Source organism: Felis catus, chromosome X (assembly GCF_018350175.1).
Source record: "Felis catus isolate Fca126 chromosome X, F.catus_Fca126_mat1.0, whole genome shotgun sequence".
Classification (NCBI taxonomy): Eukaryota; Metazoa; Chordata; class Mammalia; order Carnivora; family Felidae; genus Felis; species Felis catus.
Genome location: NC_058386.1, coordinates 13180491 through 13199606, shown reverse-complemented (window position 1 = coordinate 13199606; position 19116 = coordinate 13180491). Strand labels below are relative to the sequence as shown.

At 42.3% G+C, this 19116-nt stretch overlaps 1 protein-coding gene and 1 pseudogene across 5 annotated transcripts in view; one reads left to right on the top strand and one right to left on the bottom strand.

The window, feature by feature from the left end:
* The window catches only part of CTPS2 (CTP synthase 2), a 103809-nt gene that overhangs the window by 4828 nt on the left and 79865 nt on the right, over window positions 1-19116 (top strand). For 3 of the 5 annotated variants that reach the window (XM_045050320.1, XM_045050322.1, XM_045050321.1), the window contains 3 exons: window positions 5575-5779; window positions 11126-11296; window positions 12829-12929. In XM_045050320.1, coding sequence (XP_044906255.1) covers window positions 5614-5779; window positions 11126-11296; window positions 12829-12929 — 438 coding nt within the window. In that variant the 5' untranslated portion in view covers window positions 5575-5613. Of the gene's footprint in view, window positions 1-72; window positions 284-5574; window positions 5780-11125; window positions 11297-12828; window positions 12930-19116 lie in introns of those variants that run through there. The other 2 variants (XM_045050319.1, XM_023249507.2) reach the window with 2 other exon arrangements.
* On the bottom strand, window positions 17202-18205 carry LOC123383341 (annotated as a pseudogene).

Sequence of the window (19116 nt, the reverse complement as noted above, 5' to 3'; positions counted from 1 at the left end):
CTTTTTAGGTGCTTGTTTTGGAACATTGCACAAACGCGGGTGCAAACCCCAAGCTCACCAGCGTGAGTCAGCGGGGCCGGCAGCAGGAGGAGAGGGAAAGGTGGGCGAGGAGGGCGCCGCGCACCCCGAGGCCCGCGCGGGCAGCGGGAAGGACCCGGTGGCGACAAGGGACACCCCTAGCGGCGGCCCCTTCCCCAGCCCTACAGGTGAGCGCGGGCCCGCCGCGGGGCGGAGCGCGCCGTCCCTACTGGCCACCCTCCCGGCGCCACCACCACCGCCGCAGGTAACCCCCCTCCCGGACCTTCCCCGGACCCCCAGGGCCTCCGAGCCCCCAGCCCCGGCGCGCACGTGGGGCCGGGCGCCTTTGTCCGCTCGCCGATGGCGCCCGCGCCGAGCCAAGAGGGGCCGACAGCCGGGCGCGTCCCCGCACCCCGCGCACGCAGACTGCCGGCGGACGGCGGACGGGCGGGGGCCGGGGCTGCCCTGCCCGCGCCCAGTGCCGTCGGAACCTGCCGTGCGGCGGCCCCGCGATCCGGCCTCCCGAGCGTCGGGTCCCCTGGGTGCGCTTCCCCCCGCACGGGCCTCGGAAGGGGGCGCAGGGGCAGGCTGCGCCCCGGGCCCCATTTCTCCCTGGCCTCGGGAGCCGGGAGAGCCCCGAGATGGCGTTGGCGGAAGTGAAGCCCCGCGTGGAGTGAAATGGCCTTTCTGTCCCCTCCCCCGCCTGGTGCACTCCTTAAACAACGACCCTAGCATTTTCCCCAGAATAGCTGCTAAGGGCGCACTGTGGCTAAGTACGCAGCTGTTACAAAATAGCTTTCTTTTTGCAGCAGTTTTTACGGATTTGATGTGTAATTTATATGCAACGAAATGCACCCATTTTAAGGGTGCAGATCAGGGATTTGACAAATTATACACCCGTGTGATCGCTACCCCAACTTTGACGTAAACCATTTACATCACCCCAGAAAGTTCCCTCGTGCCCCTTTCCAGTCAATCCACCCCCCCCCCCAAACCTGCCTGATTTCTATAATAGCTTAGTTTTGCCTGCTTTAGAACTTAATAAAATGGGATCATTCAGGAAGTACTCTTGTTTGTGACTAATACGTTTTAAATGGCTGTCACTGAGAAGGTGTGTCTTGGTGCTTCTGACATTTTTAATTGCTCAAGGCCCGCAACTGTCCAGTGTGGCAGCCACTGGCCACGTGTGGCTCTTGAGCGTTGGAAATATGGCGAGTCTGAATTGAGATGTGCTCGAAGTACCAAATTTTGAAGACTAGTACAAAAAAAAAAAAAAGGGTTGTAAAATACCTCACTAATGAATTCTGATATTGATTATATGTTAAAATGATACTATTTTGGATACATTGGGTTGAGTAAGATATTGTTAAATTAACTTCATCTATTTCTTTTTACTTTTTAAATCGGCTACTACTACTAAATTTAAAGTTACACCGGTGGTTCCTGTAATGTTTTTATTGGACAGCAGACAGAGCAGCTCTACACACTCCTGTTTTACAAACTGTTTTACAAACAGTTCCGTTCACTGCATATTAAAAAAAAAAAGTAAATGAAAACTTTAGTCTTCAAATGGTGAAGAACATATAGATTCAGGGAAGTAGCCTAAAGAGCCTGATTTTTCTTACAGTTTTAAAACTTTGCTTCAAACTTACTGCCTTGCTTACAAGTCGAAAGGAGTAGGTGTCTCTTCGATATTAAGTTACATTTTCAAGAAGAACATTGTAAAATATCTGATGTGCTTAAAAAAGGTTATCTTGTGCCTTTGAAAATATAAAAAAGTAGTAATTGCCTACAGCCCAACCACCTAAGTATTAAAATTTAGCTTTTTGAGGTACTTTTGATAAGTTTTCATTAAAAAATATAATTGAGATCATGTATTCGATTTTATATCCTTGTATATAAGGGAATTTTTTATGAAAAATTCTTAGGCTTTTTGACAACCACATAATGAGACTTCACATGAATGCACTCTTGTTTTCAATGGCATTTGTTTGATTTTGCTAACTTTCACAAATAGGAAGTCATTTATTTTTATTTTTATTTAAAAATATTTTAATGTTTATTTAGTTTTGAGAGAGAGACAGAGCGCAAGCGGGGGAGGGGCAGACAGAGAGGGAGACACAGAGTCTGAAGCAGGCTCCAAGCTGTCAGCACAGAGCCCGACAGGGGGCTGGAACCCAGGAACCACCAGTTCATGACCTGAGCCCTGAACTACAGAGGGACCCCAGGAAGTCATTTTAATAGTGTCACAGTGCAAGTATAAGTTACAGTTACAGCAGTGCTCATTTTGTACCGGAACCAAATGAGACTTTTTTCAACCCATGCCCAGCAAGCCAATAAAAACTGACACTGAGCTTTTTGCAGTAAAGGAAGATAGGCTATTTATTGGTGTGATGCTACCTAGGAGAACAGGGAGCTAATCCTCTAAAGTTCCTAACTCCCTAATGGTTTGCAAGTGAGGGATTTTAAGGGCAAGATTTGGGGCAGGGATCTCCTGAGAAGGTGGATGCCATGAGATCATGCTAGCAGGTGCTCGGGTGCTCCTTCCTCTGACTTTGTGTTTATGTTGGAGATTTCATTAGGTACACCTGGTAATTACGTCTTTACTTGTAAGGGAATGGAGTTGCAATTCTACGGGTTCCTTGGATTGCTGTTCCTAGTCCAGCTGCGGCTCGGGGCGATATGACCTCTAGTATTCATTCTTTCCTCTCAACTGACAAAACGCACGCTGGCTTCAATTTGCCCCTTAATCCCATAAGGAACGGTGAAGTCCAAGAGGGCAGGGGTCTTGCCTTTTTGTTCATCCCCATAGCCCCAGGACCTGGGAACATGTCAAGCATAATAGACATTTAATAAACACTTGTGAGCTGATTGAATGGTGAGCAGAGTGCTGTGAAAAATGCTAACGGCTAACTTTCATTGAGCACTTGGGCACTCTCTTTGTAAATGCCCACATGCCCGTATACCATGGGCACTATTATTATGTCTGTGGACTGCACAGGTAGGGAAATTCAAGGTTTAGAAAAGCTGAAAAAGTTGCCCAGGGTCAGAGTTGTAAATAACAGAGTGAACATTTGAACCCAGGCTGTCTGACTTTAGAGGAGGGGCACTTATCAAAACAGAAGAAAGCAACAGAGGAGTGGGTAAGGGAGAGCTGTGAAGAAATTGCCCTTATAATGACCACCTGGGCCAGTGGGAGTGGAAAGAGGCGAATATTCAGATGTATTGTGGATCCACAGGAGGACCATTCTGGGTTTGGACTGATTGTGAATCTTTTATGCTAAATTTAGCTGCAGTCAATGGAATGCCAGCTGGCTAGGGAAGGGGAACAATGGCACTGGATGTGATCACCTGTAGTGTGTAGACAAAGGTAGGTCCAGGGACTTAGGGAAGCCATTTGGGATGGGACATATGTGTATAAAAGTATATACTTATATGTATGTGTATATCTATATATCTATATCTGTATGCTTTTTTTAAGTTTATTTATTTATTTGGGGCAGGGAAGGAGAAGTGGGGGAGGGAGAGAGAGAATCCCAAGCAGGCTCCACACCATCAGCACAGACTCTGATGCAGGGCTTCAACTCACGAACTGTGAGATCATGACCTGAGCCGAAATCAAGAGTCAGATGCTTAACCGACTGAGCCACCTGGGCTCAGTGTATTTTGTATGGCTTCATGTATATTTTGGATGGCTTCAGTTTACTTGCCTTGACCATGGTCGACTAGTTTAAATTGAACTCAGAGCTCTGAAGTGAGGTATAACCTTATACACCTTCAAATCATGATAGTTTGTTTTGAAAGTAAATTACAAAATCAGAATGGGCATCAGCTGACCTCTAATCTATAGCTCATTCAATCCTCACAACCACCTATGAGATTTTTGAAAATGTTGGCTTATTTGAATATTGATTTTTTTAAGAAAACAGACTTCGTGTTTTTGAGCAATTTTAGGTTCATAGCAAAACTGAGCGGTAAGCACTGAGTTCTCATATATCCCCTGCCCCCACAGGCACAGCCTTCCCCACTGTCAACATCTGGAACCAGAGTGGTTCATTTGTTACAACTGATGAACCTACATTGATACATTATTATCATCCAAAGTCCATTAGACTACATTGGCGTTTGCTTTTGGTGTTTTACATTCTGTGGGTTTGAACAAATGCATAATGATGTGTATCCACCATTAGAATATCACACAGAACAGTTTCACTGCCCTAAAGATCCTCTGTGCTCTGCTTATTCATCCTTCCCTCCCCCTAAACTCTGGCAATCACTGATATTTTTATTGTCTCCATAGTTTTGCCCTTTCCAGAATGTCAAATAGTTGGAATCATACAGGATGCATGTAACGTTTTCAGATTGGCTTCTTTCGCTTGGTAATATGCATGGCAGTTTCCCCCATGTATTTTCATGGCATGATAGTTCATTCCTTTTTTTTTTTTTTTAATTTTTTTTTTCAACGTTTATTTATTTTTTGGGGGACAGAGAGAGACAGAGCATGAACGGGGGAGGGGCAGAGAGAGAGGGAGACACAGAATCAGAAACAGGCTCCAGGCTCTGAGCCATCAGCCCAGAGCCTGATGTGGGGCTCGAACTCACGGACCGCGAGATCGTGACCTGGCTGAAGTCGGACGCTTAACCAACTGCGCCACCCAGGTGCCCCTAGTTCATTCCTTTTTAGTGCTGAATAATGCTCCAAGGAACTGCTATTTTTTTTTTAAGTTTATTTATTTATTTGTGGGGGTGGGGGGAGTGGAGAGAGAGGGAGAGAGCATCCCAAGCAGCCTCCATGTTGTCAGTGCAGAGCCTGATGTGGGGCTCGATCTCACAAAAACGTGAGATCATGACTTGAGCTGAAGCCAAGAATTGGATGCTTAACTGACTGAGCCACTCGGGCGCCCTGGGACCAGTATCTTTTATCCTATTTCACAGATAAAGAAACAGGCACAGAGGGGATTAGTAACTTGCCCAGATACAATCAGTACAGATCAGTTTGATTATAGGTCCTTGTCTCTTCTGGGGCAGGTGGGTGGCTCAGTTGGTTAATTGTCCGACTTCGGCTCAGGTCATGATCTCGTGGTTCATGAGCTTGGGCCCTGCGTCAGGCTGTGTGCTGACAGCTCAAGGCCTGGAACCTGCTTTGGATTCTGTGTCTCCCTCTCTTTGCTTTCCCCTCCCCCTCCCGCTCCGTCTCTCTCTCTCTCTCTCTCTCTCTCTGAAAAATAAATAAACCTTAAGCAAAAATTTTACCATGCCTCTGAATTCCATGAAAATTTGGTTTCTTGTGATGAAAAGCAAGAGTTTTTCACGTGACAGAGTTGGGGTAAATGGAAAATCAGGGCAATGGAGCCAGCCACTTTGCTTGCAGAAGGTTTCCACAGCTTCCTGCATATCGACGAAAATGGAAAACCGAGAAAATAAGATTTTGTTTCAAAAATTTACTTTATATGGAAAAATGCTGTCTGCTTTTGAAATTCTGGTTTAACCCCCTCCTGCTTCACTGGTTTGAGAATATGTTTCTCTTCCCTGACCCTTAATTTTATTATCTTTCAGATTATATCTGGGTGCTGGCACCTAGCCACTCATCTCCCAATGAAGTACATTCTGGTCACTGGAGGGGTCATCTCAGGCATTGGTAAAGGGATCATCGCGAGCAGCATTGGAACGATTCTCAAATCATGTGGACTCCGAGTCACTGCCATCAAAATTGACCCTTATATTAACATCGATGCAGGCACTTTTTCACCTTATGAGCACGGTATGAGAGAATAATTTCCCCGTCTTATAAAGCATGGGGTTAAATTGCAGTTCTTTCTTGTATTTTGGGTAATTTCTTTAGGTTAGAGTTCCAGAAGTAGAGTTGCTGGATCACACATTATGAACATGTGTATGAGGATACCATTTTGATTGTATCTTTTGCAGTACAAATTATGTTTTTTATTTTACAATAGAGGTCATAGAGTTCTCTTAACATTTCATTGTTAAGAGAAGTCAGACAATATAGATCATATTGACAGTTATATTGACAATATAGACTGTCATGAAGAAAATAAAAATCATCCATTTCCCACCACTTGGGGCAACTATTAGTAATGTTGACATTTGAGTGTATATGCCAATTACTTTTTAAAAGATATTAGCACTTACATACTTTCTTTTTTTTTTTACTATTTATTTTTGGGAGATAGCGCACACGAGCAGGGGAGGGGAAGAGAGGGCGACAGGGGATCCAAAGTGGGCTCTGTGCTGACAGCAGAGAGCTCTATGTGGGGCTCAAACTCACAAACTGGGGGATCATGACCTGGGCCAAAGTCGGCTGCTTAACTGACTGAGCCACCCAGGAGCCTCTAGATACTTTCTTTTTAAACTTTTTACATGCAAGCAGGAAAGTGCATAGATCGTAAGTGTACCACTTGATAAGATGAACATACTGTGTAGCTGGCCCCCAGATCAAGAAACAGAAACCCCTCTTTGCTCCTTCCATCTTTCCCCACCAGAAACCACCAAGGTGACTGCTATCCTGTCTTCTAACACCATAGGTTACTTTTGCTTATTCTCTTTAGCTTTATTCTTTTTTTACTTTTTCATCTTATTTTTATTACGTACTACATAATACACTGCGTGCTGCATAACCTACTAGTAGGGATAGATGAGCATTAACAGAGGTTATTTTTCAACAATTAGGAAAATGCTTCCTTAATCAATGTTCTCTAAACTTTTTGACACATCGTAAAGATTAACTCCAGACATTACTTTTGCTTTTTTTTTTGAACTTTAAATGAATTGGATCTTATAGTCACACTAGTTTTTAATCTAATTTTTACAACAATGTGATGTGGACATTTATATATATTTTATACTCTTAAAGGCTGTACACAATCTGTACAATAATAGGAAATAATTTCCAGTGTATCGATATTATAAATAACACTGTGATGGAAATCTTGAAGTCTTATTTTTTTAAACATAAATGCCTGTGTGCAGAATTTTTTTTTTAATTTTTTTTTCAACGTTTATTTATTTTTGGGACAGAGAGAGACAGAGCATGAACGGGGGAGGGGCAGAGAGAGAGGGAGACACAGAATCGGAAACAGGCTCCAGGCTCTGAGCCATCAGCCCAGAGCCTGACACGGGGCTCGAACTCCCGGACCGCGAGATCGTGACCTGGCTGAAGTCGGATGCTTAACCGACTGCGCCACCCAGGTGCCCCTGTGTGCAGAATTTTTGATGTCACATATGCTTTTCAGGCTTTTGGCATATGATGTATATTACCAAAGGTTTTTAGGCTCATGATCCCTTATCTATAACTCTAAAATCAAAAAAGTTCTTAGAATTCTTCATAAGTTTGTGGTTATTTATAGTCTTTTTTCAAAAGTTTTGAAAATTGAAAAATCTTCATAAAGGTGTGGCTATTTCTAGTCTTTATTCTACTTGGAATATGTTTTGATTCTTTTTTTAAAAAAATAAGGTTTATTTATTTATTTTGAGAGAGAGAGAGAGAATGAATCACAAGCAGGTTCCACACTGTTAGCACAGAGCCTGATGCAGGGCTCGAACTCATGAACTGTAAGATCATGACCAGACCTGAAATCAAGAGTCAGATGCTTAACTGGCTGAGCCATCCAGGTGCCCCTGGAATGTGTTTGATTCTTTATTTCACTTGGAATGTGTTTGCATTTGAAGTGTTTTCTAATATATGGAGAGTTTTCTATAGTACCTTTCCATAATCTGAAAAACTTCAAATTTCAACTTCCATCTTGTTTCCAAGAATTTTCTGATAAAGGCTGTGTATCTGCACTAATTTATATACACATCAACTGCATAAGAAGACCTGTATTTTTATATCCCTGCTGAATATTATTCTTTTTAAACTTTGCTAACCGGAGAGAAAACCAAAACACAAAACAAAACTAAAAGTATCTCATTGTTCTAATTTGGATTTCTTTGATTTTCATTTTGTCTGTGGAATGACTTATTGAAGTCAGTGGTAGATTATATTTTTGTTTGAAACCATTACACAACTTCCTTCTGTGGAGTAAATTTCCTTGTCCCATTGACTTTGGACTTTGGTCATGTACGGTGGTTCAATCATCCAGGTCTGTTTGGAATTTTCGTGGTTTTGAAACTGAAAGTCCAAACCCTGGGAACCCTGTTAGTCCTGGATAAACCCGAGAGAGTTTTTCCCTAGGAGACATTAGTGAATGTGACATCTGCCTTGTTGAAGCAGAAATTTTCGGTACCGTGGCATGATCTGGCTCTGTCTCTTTGGTGCTTCTGCTCTCCTCCCTGAGAATTGCCCGCCCCGTGTAGGTCTGGGTCCTGGAATGAGACGGAGTAGACGCACAACTGCCCCACAGCCCCCATGTAACTCAAGGGAGAAATCAATAAGCATTTTGTAAGTCACTAAAATTTTAGGGTTGTTTGGTGTGCAGCAAAATTGGCTAATGCCATGTGCTATGCCAATTTTCCTTTGGATTTTTTAAAATGATTTTCAAGAATACTTTATGTAAAGTGTATTAACCTATATATATATATATATATATATATATATATATATACACACACACACACATATATATACATATATATATACATATATATATATATAGTTTTACTCTATTTGAAATTTGCTTTAACATTACCTCTGTTTGTCACTGATGAATTTCAACTTGCCATTTATGTGATTAAATATATCAACTGTTTCCTTTATGGTTTCTGCCTTTGATGTCACTTTAGGCTTCTCTGCCACAGGAATATTTAAATACTCATCTATATTTTCTTATGGATCTATATTTATAGTTTCATTTCCTTTTGCTTTAACATTAATAACACATCTGGAATGTATGAAGATGTAACATAATTTTTTTTCTTTTTTTTTTTTTTTTTTTTTTTTTTTTTTGATTAGCCAACTATTCCTAATGGCATTTCTCAAAGATTTCATCCCTTTTGTGCTGCCTGGAAATGCCACCTTTTATTATATACTACATTTTTGTCTCTACTTAGGTCTATCTTTGTCCTCTGTTCTGTTCCGGATTTCTGTGTTTATTCCTGCCTATCATTTTAATAGCTGCAGCTTTTTATTATCAAGTAGGTCAGAGCTCTCCATATTCCTTTCTTCTTCCTTTGTTTTTTTTTCTGAACTCCAAAATGTTTGTTGTATACAGAATTAACTTAGGAACCATTGTGTTCAACTTTACAAGAAGTTGCGTCGGAGTTTTTGACAAAAAGTTCTTTAAATTTATGCATTAATTTGGGGAAGAATTGAACACCGAAAATATTGACTGACCCATTCAGGAGCTTTAGAAGCAGCTTTCCTTATTTTTATGCCTTCTTTATTTGTCTCTGAAGTAAGGTTTTTAAGTTTCCTAAATATAGACCCTATGTTTCTTTGAAGTTTATTTCTGAGTGGTTTATTTACTTTGATTTTGTGATGCTGCTCTTAGGTTTTTTATTATTATTATTTTCAGGTCCTATATTAAATTCTTTTATGTAGTAGGGATCTTTTGGATATTTTGATTCTGTACATTTGTGGATGCTATCTTATTCCATCTTTATATATATTGGAATATAGGTATGCATATGTATTTCGATCTTCCTTTACTCACTGTTATTCATTACAAGGGCTTTTTATTATTTTTTGTGTGCTTTGTTTTGGTAATCACCTGTTTTTCTAGCAAATTAACTTTAGGGTCACCCTCAAGTTGAAAAAATATGTTGGAATTTTTATTATAACTACACTAAATCTAAGAACCTGTTTTGTTTATTTATTTTTAAATTATTATTTTTTGTTTATTTTTGAGAGAGACACAGACAGAGCACAAGCTGGGGAGAGGCAGAAAGAGAGGGAGACACAGAATCCGAAGCAGGCTCCAGGCTCTGAGCTGTCAGCACAGAGCCAGACTCAGGGCTTGAACTCACCAACTGTGAGATCATGACCTGAGCCGGAGTTGGATGCTCAACCAACTGAGCCACCCAGGCTCCCCAGAACCTGTTTTAAAGACTTGTCATTCACATTTTCTCTTTCTCTCCTAGAAATATAATGCGTATGTACTTTTAAATTTTTAGGAATTTAAAATTTCAGGACTTTAAAAATTCAACTGGGTTTGGCCTGAATCAACTAAAGAGATTTCAGAGATCTTCCCTTATGTGTCAGAAGTTAAGATGATCAAAGTAAAAAGACTCCTATAGATTGGTGATTCCTCATTAACATGAGACAGTGGAATTTGGAGTGGAAATGAAATTTGGGGAATGTGAAAATAGTGCTATTTCATTAGTTTGGTCTTTTGTTCTTTAAGTTAGAGATCTTCCTGACCTCTCGTAGGTACTTTCTAAGGTAGACATGAATGAAGGTATAAAAGGTTTCTGAGGAGTGCCTGGGTGGCTCAGTCGGTTAAGCATCCGACTCTTGACTTCGGCTCAGGTCATGAGCTCACAGTTCGTGAGTTCGAGCCCCGCATATTCTTTTTCTCTCTCTGCTATTCCTCTGCTTGTGCACTATCTCTCTCTCTCAAATTAAATAAACTTAAAAAAAAAAAAAAGGTTTCTGATTCTGTTTATAAGCTAACCAACCTTCTTCTTTTGGTGTGAACATCTTGAAATCGGAGTAAATGATATAATTTCCTTGATCAGGGAGAGGTTCAATTCTTACAAGGTGGTTTTTGAACACTGGACTCCCAATCAGTGCCCTCAAGCAACAGCAGAGACCTGGAGACATGCGCAATAGCTAGCACAATCATCCTTGTCTGATTAAGTCTTTATCTCTGTCCTTTTTCAGGTGCTGTTGTGCAGGTGGCTGGTTGCACACACTGGCTTTTTTGCCTCATTTTAACTAAGTTGCCCTGTTGGCCTGCTGGGGCCCTGCTTTCCATGTATTGTCTGTTTAATTGTGGCTTAAGTTTCCTGAGATGGGAATTAAAACGTTCTTGTGCCAATTCCAGAATCCAGGACACTCATGCTTTGAAGTAAATTGCTATTTACCTAATGTGGGGCTCGAACTCACCACCCTGAGATCAAGAGTCGCACGTTCCACCAACTGAGCCAGCCCGCCGCCCCGAAAGCAAATTTGTAATATTTACATTGCCTTTTTTTTTTTTTTTTATCTTAGGTGAGGTATTTGTCTTAAATGATGGTGGAGAAGTTGATTTAGACCTTGGAAATTATGAACGGTTTTTGGATATTAACCTTTATAGAGACAACAACATCACCACTGGGAAGATATATCAGCATGTGATCAATAAAGAGAGGCGTGGTGATTACCTGGGGAAAACAGTACAAGGTATTCTTTTCCATAAAGGTTAGCGAGACCTGTGTGCTGAGCACCTGCTCAAAATAGATGTGAAGATGAGAAGGTCCCTGAACTCTACAAGTTCCAATCCTTTTCATATCTCTGCTTTCTTTTCCTCTTTGTTTTATTCAGAGGTGTCTACTTCACCCTCCATGTTCTTGATTGTATTTTCATCAGTCTTTTTATTACTAATGTCATTGTTTTTCCTAGTCCATATATCTGTCTTTAGCTTTTATGTATAAAATCCATGGAGAACCATATTCATCACTTTTACCTGATTGAGATGCAGATTTTTTTGGTTTGTTTTTATTTTGTCTGTCTCCTTTGTTCTTGTATCTTTGCATGGATCATACTTACTCCACTTTGAAGGACAGCGTTGGGGATGCACTGGGGGATTGAACTGGAGTTCAATGGCTGGTTGGAGTGGCTGGTAGTATGGTCTGACCCTTTTTTCACCAAGCCTTTTCCTGAGTGGTAGGATTCTCTTTTGTCTTAAGAGAGACACCCTGTCCTCCCTTCTCTCCCTCCCATCCCCACCAACTCTAGTACTCATACGTTCCCACATGGTAGAGTAAAGGTGATAGTTCCCCATCTCCTTTAAATCATTTACACGTTGGAAGCTGAGAAGTAGACATGGGGGTTGGATGGATAGACATCAAAAGATCAGCAGTGTTATTACTGAAACTGGATGGTGTGGCTTAGGTGTCAGCTACACTTGTGGTTTCTAAGTTTTCCCCCTGAGTGTAGATCTTGGGAGGACCCATGGGAGGGAGCGTTGCTGCATGTATGTGGGTTGTTCCAGATGTACCGGTTGGTGACGACTTCCTGCCATCTCGAGGGAGCAGCAGGTGTGAGGTAGAGCAGGCAGCAGATCCTTCCTTGCCTTAGCTTCCCAGAAGGCGACGTTCCTGCTTTGTGTAGCCCATTAAGTTAGTTGGTTGTATCCGAGAGGATGTCGCCTTTCTGTCTCTTCAGCAGAGATCACTAGCTGCAGGCCTGCTTACCACCTAAGGGACCTCTGGGCCTCAAATCCTTGCTGGGCTGTCACCTTTTGGCCTCTTCACCTGACGTGAGCAGCCACAGGCCCCTGGTCAACATGAAGATCTCATCTACACCCTGAGCAGACCCGTACCCACTGGCTGGTGGGCTGTGAGGCCAGACCACTCTGCGTCTTTCTTCCCCGTGGGGTCCAGCATACAGTACCCTTGACAGCTCTCCCTGCAGGTTTTAGTTGACATTATGGATGTTTCTAGTTGAATCAAACATGGCATTTCTCTTTTCTGTTTCTTGTTCTCCGTGGTCGGTCAGTTTCAATAGAAATGACATAACATTTAAGTGATTAAATCTATATTGTGCCTATAATATTCATTTCAGTGAGATGGATAATAACATGAGAAATGTAATTTGTCTCATTTGCCAAGTGGCTTTCAGGTTATTTGGGAGGTCTAAAGACACAAATACATTCCTTTCTCCTTGATAACCATGAAATAAGCTTTTGTGCTAATTATTCCTTCTTTCTACAGTTGTCCCTCACATTACTGATGCTGTCCAGGAGTGGGTTATGAATCAAGCTATGGTGCCTGTGGATGGTCATAAGGAAGAGCCCCAAATATGCGTTATTGAGGCAAGCATAGAAATTTTTGTTTTGTAAACTTATATCCTGCTGGGTTTTTAAGCATCTAGCCTTCATTCATTCAGCACATATGTATAGACGGCCTCCCATGTGCTAGACACTGTGCTAGGAGGTGGGATTACAGCAGGGAATGACATGGATGGTCCCTGCCCTGGTGGTCCCAGATCAGTGGGCAAGATGAGCACTAAACACGGTGAGTACTCTTGGGATTGGTGTGCAGCCACCTGCATGTGGAGGGAAATCCGTTGCATGATGCATTCTGGTGAGTGCTTTTTGAGTACCGTCGACTCTTGAACAACTTGGGGATTAAGGTCTCTGACTTCTCCCCTCACCTCCAGTTGAAAATATCCCTGTATATCCATGTGTAACTTTGACTTCCCCCAAACTTAACCACTAACAGTCTACTGTTGACCAGAAGCCTTACCAATAACATACACAGTCAACGCATACTTTGTATATGTATTATGTACTATGTTCTTATAATAAAGTAAGCTAGAGAGAAGAAAATGTTAAGAAAATCACAAGGAAGAGAAAATATGTTTACAGTACTCTGCTGTATTTATTTTAAAAAGCCATGTATCAGTGAACCCACACCATCCAAACCCATGTTGTTCAAAGGTCATCTGTATTTACAAAGTGCTCTGGAAGTAGAGAGAGACGGAGTTAGGGAAATCTGATGGTGGTGGCGATCTGGAAGTGAGAAGTGAGTATTAGCTGCTTAAAGAAAGAACACAGTATTTGAAACCTATTATTTGTTTACTGTTTCCCTTCCTCTCAATGAATGGGAACGTGCATGTACTCCTTCTCTAAACGTCAGTTGACCCAATTGCTAGGCAGGACAGCAGAATAATGAACCATTTAGTTCCTATGGACCGCCTGCACAAATTCAGATTTCTGTTGTGATTTCCAAGTAGTATATAGCTCAGTGGTTAAGAATCTGGACCCAGGTGGCTTGGGTTCATAGCCAAGCGGCGCCACTTACCAGCTGGATGACCTTGGACAAGTGTGCTTCTGTGTGCCTCAGTTTACTCATCTGCTAAATGGGGATAATGTTTTGAGGCTTAAATACGACACTTAGTAGTTAGAATGGTGTCAGATCTATAGTACGTACTCAAAAATTACTGGCCACTATTAAGATGCCTGTGTGACTTTTGACAAATTATTTCTCAAAGCTTCAATGTACTCAGCTATAACATGATAATTATGTAATATTGTAATACAAACCAGATGATATTAACAGGGTTGTTGGGAGGATTAAGTGCAATTATATAAAACACTTGGCATGTCAGGCGTTCACATTTTGTTAACAGAGCTGATAAACTTAACATAAATGTGCCGTGCTATCATTTATTAACCATAGATCATACTACCGTAGTAGCATACTATTAAGTATGTTAAACTTCATATAAATGTATAAGTGTGCTATGCAAAAGTTTCTCTCCCTTGCTATTTCTTCCTTCACAACTGATGAGGAAAAGAGAGGGTGCTTTCTTTAGAATTTTTTTAAAATTGGAGTATCAGACACAGACACAGGAAAGTGCACATATCATAGGAATATAGCTTGATGAAGTTGTATAAACTGAACATACCTGCATAACTAGGCTGGCTTCTCTTAAAATGTATTTCTTTTTTTTTTTTTTAATTTTTTTTAATTTACATTTATTTATTTATTTATTTATTTATTTTTTAACGTTTATTTATTTTTGGGACAGAGAGAGACAAAGCATGAACGGGGGAGGGGCAGAGAGAGAGGGAGACACAGAATCGGAAACAGGCTCCAGGCTCTGAGCCATCAGCCCAGAGCCTGACGCGGGCTGGCTGGACCGCGAGATCGTGACCTGGCTGAAGTCGGACGCTTAACCGACTGCGCCACCCAGGCGCCCCTACATTTATTTATTTTTGAAAGACAGAATGAGACAGAGCATGAGCAGAGGAGGGACAGGGACAGGAGACACAGAATCCGAAGCAGGCTCCAAGCTGTCAGCACAGAGCCTGATGTGGGGCTCGAACCCACGAACTATGAGATCATGACCTGAGCTGAAGTCAGACATGTAACTGACTGAGCCATCCAGGTGCCCCAAAACATATTTCATATCTAATACAGTGAATAGTTTGCAAACAGATTGAGGCAATGATAAAGGCAGAGTGTAAGATAAGGGAAAGGCAGATAAAAGCTCCAGGAAGAATAGCATCTGATATGAGAACTGGGACATAGCGTGACTCTTCAGTGAAGGAGACTTACGCAGTCTGTTATATGAATTTTCAGGTTTTAGAATCGATCCCCAAGATGTATCAGAGAAGGCTTCAAAGCAGGGATGTAAATGTCATCAGCTTTGAAAAGAGGATTTGTGAGGTGGAGACGTGGCGGGTGCTGGAGAGGGAGGGAGGGAGAGAGGGAGATAAGAACCTCATTTTCCATTGTGAGGCAGCTGCAGATAACTGGTAGTGGTTGGCAAAAAAAAAAAAAAAAAAGACGCAAAAGTGTCTCAGGTTAGGAAAGTAGCCAATAGAAGTAACGATTGAGATTGCCGCCTGGGGATGGGGCGGCAGAGAGCTTCGGCCTCATCCGTCACAGGAGGAAGTCGATTTGTGTTTTTATAGAAGGTGTCTGAAATGGGCAAGTTAAGAAAGAGTCAAGCGAGATGGTGTTTAGAGATGTGGAAGAAACCAGCAGAAGAAATCGTGAACGAAGGAGTTAAAGCGCTTGCCTTGGAGAATCTGGATTTGGGAGAGGAAGAGGTGGGGCACAGGACTCCTGCTTTTTATTGTGTGCTCTTTCGAACAATTTGATTTTGTTGGGGCACAAGAATTCCTGTTCCCTTCGAGGTCCTTGTGGCTGAACTAAGAATCAAATTGGCATGAGACAGAAGAAAACCAAATTTAATAGCGTACACGTGGGCAATCCGCATAGACATGGCAATTCCAAGGGGAGTCCGACACAATGAAGTATATATGTCATCCTGAACTGAGGAGAAGTGGGTAGGTGTCTGGGTCTGCAAAGGGAAGGAATGTAACCTTCAAGAAGATGGAAAAGAGAAAATGCTGGGTTAACAAATGTTTACATTTGTTACACTCAGAAACAGCGAGACACAGAGAGGAATTTGATCAGACTTTGCTGAGTTCCTCCCTGTCTACCATAGTTCGTATCAGGATATAGTTATCTATGGTGATAGCTCTCTTCCTGGAGCAGGTCCTCTATCACAGTTCTACTTAGGTAGTTGTAGGGTAGGTAAAGAGCTTTTTCTGAATCTGCTGGGTCTTGATTGCTTTTAACTTAAAATAATCTTTATGTCAGAGTGGCCCATCTTGGGGTGGCCTGCCTTTGGCCCCTACAATTTTTTTTAAGTAATCTCTTTGACCAACATGGGGCTTGAAGTCACAACCCCTAGATCAAGAGTTGCATGCTCTACTGACTGAGCCAGCCATGCACCCCAGGCCCCTACAATTTTTAACCAAGTGCATGACTTTTGACTTTTAAAAAACTACTTATTAATGTCAGCTTGAAGATGCCATTTAGCAATTTCAGTATCTTAAAGTTCAGCCCAAGGATGATTTCATTCAAGCCTGGAAGAAGGTAGGACAAGTCCTCACACCTCTGGTTTATGCAGGTTAACCTCGTTGTCTCCAATATGGTAGCTGCTCGCCCCATGAGGCTGTTCAGCACGTGAAGTGTGGCCCGTCCTAATTGAGATGTGCTGTGAGTTTTAGATACACACTGAGCTTCAAAGACAGCATAAAAAGAAGAATGTAAAATACCTAATAACTTGGGGGTGCCTGGATGAGTCAGTTGGTTGAGTGTTTGTCTCTTGATTTTGGCATGATCCTAGGGTTGTGGGATCGAACCCTACCTCGGGCTCCATGCTGAGCATGGAGCCTGCTTAAGATTCTCTCTCTCTCAGGGCGCCTGGGTGGCTCAGTCAGCTAAGCGTCTGATTTCAGCTCAGGTCATGATCTCATGGCTTGTGGATTCAAGCCCTGCATCAGGCTCACTGCTGTCATCCCAAGAGCCCGCTTCGGATCCTCTGTCCCCCTCTCTCTCTCTCTGCCCCTCCACTGCTCACGCTCTCTGTCTCTCAAAAATAAATAAACATTAAAAACAAAAGAAAAAGAAAAATGTTGACCACGAGTCAGTGATCAGGATCAATTACTTTCCCCCTCCATCACTTATACTGGACATGCTACACATCCCTCCCATTTTGTTCACTCCCAGAGATGCACAGCTTCCACTTTGATAGTAGCTGCTATTCGCTGCTGCTTGGCTGCCTATTCAATGCTTGATTTGAAATCACTGGAATTTTCCAGTAAAACTTGGTCTTATCCACTCATGTTGCTCTGGCCACCATGGCCACCTCCACAGCCAGCACTCAGCCACTGACTGGCCAGGCCACCGTAACTGGACTGGTTTGACAAGCCCATGCCTCCCATCGTTTGGCTGCCGTAAGCCCCCACCGCTTGCTCCCGCTGTAGAATTCAAGAAGAGTTCTACGTATCTGTGTTGCGTATTTGCTTTGTCTTTTGACATGGCTGCCACAGCATCTTCACGAGTTGCAAACTCGACACCTGCTTCACCAGCGACTCTGCCATCAGAACCAGCTTCAGTACGTACTCTCACAGGGTTGAGTGGTGAAAAACAATCATAAATGTCGTTCTCAGTAGCTGTGTAAGATAATCCCCGCGTGTGTACACAATGTCCCGTTGTGCTCTGGAAAGTAGAGCCACCCCTCCATTATCTCTGATCAGACATTCCTGAAAAACAATAATTGAGGTCTCTTCCAAATCCGTCTGACCCAAATCCATAGCCATCATTATAGCCATTATTTAAAAAAAATTTTTTTTATGTTTATTTACTTTTGAGAGTGAGAGAGAGAGAGCACAAGCAGGGGAGGGACAGAGAGAGAGGGAGACACAGAATCCGAAGCAGGCTCCAAGCTCTGACCTGTCAGCACAGAACCTGACGTGGGGCTCAAATCCACGAACCTCGAGACCATGACCTGAGCCGAAGTCGGACACTTAACCGACTGAGCCACCCAGCTGCCCCCATCATTATGGCCATTATAATCATCATAGCCTCCGCAGCGTCCACCGTAAGCCCCTCACCTCATCTGTTTACAGCCAGCTCCCCTGCCAATGCCGTGATAGCCTCTGCCAGCTCCAGGTCTGTGGTAGGGACCTGGCTGCGGCATGGCCACAAGCCTTTGTGGTGGATCATAGTGAGTTCTAACTTCAGCTCGACTGCTCTTTAAGATTTTGATATACCTGTGCCCCATTCTTTCCTTGTGTTTCTTTAGAGCCTTTTCAGCTATGAAATAACATTTTGGATATATTGGGCTACATAAAATATAATGTTGAAATTAATTTCTCCTGTTTACTTTTACTCTTTTGAATGTGGCAGCTAAAAACGTTAAAACATTGGGCGCCTGGGTGGCTCAGTTGGTTAAGCATCTGACTTCGGCTCAGGTCATGATTCACGGTTTGTGAACTCGAGCCCTGCTTCGGGTGAACTTGAGCCCCACTTTAAGTAAAAACGTGAGCCCCTCCTCTTCGGGTGAGCCCTGCTTCTCTTTCTCTCTCTCTCTAGCTCTTTCTGCCTCATCCCTCGCTTGCACCCTCTCTCTCTCAAAAAATAAAAATAAAAAAACCAAATTTTAAATATTTTAATTTTTATTGGAGAGTGCTGGTCTAGCACTTTCACTAGATTCTGCTGTTCTAGCAACAGGAAAGGCAAAAAATAGCCTTTTTTTTTTTAAAGACTATTAACCTTAATCACAGGAAAATTTCCAAATGGTCATGTGTATGCATGTTTTTGCCTCTGCTCTTCTTTAAAAAATAAATTATCACAGAAAAGGAGAAGGGGTAAATCTATTTTTTTAATGTAATTGAACTGCCTTTGAACATCATTAACATATAAGCCCAATTTGACCTTGAGAAGAGCCTTCTTAACCCTTCTTTTTCATTTTGTCTGTTTTTTAGCTATTGCTTAAAAAAATTTTTTTTTACATTTTTTAATGTTTATTTTTGAGAGAGAGAGTTGGAGTGCAAGTGGGGAGGGTCAGAGAGAGGTAGACACAGAATCTGAAGCAGGCTTCAGGCTCTTGTCAGCACAGAGCCTGACGCGGGGCTTGAACTCACGAACCACGAGATCATGACCTGAACCGAAGTCAGACACCCAACCGACTGA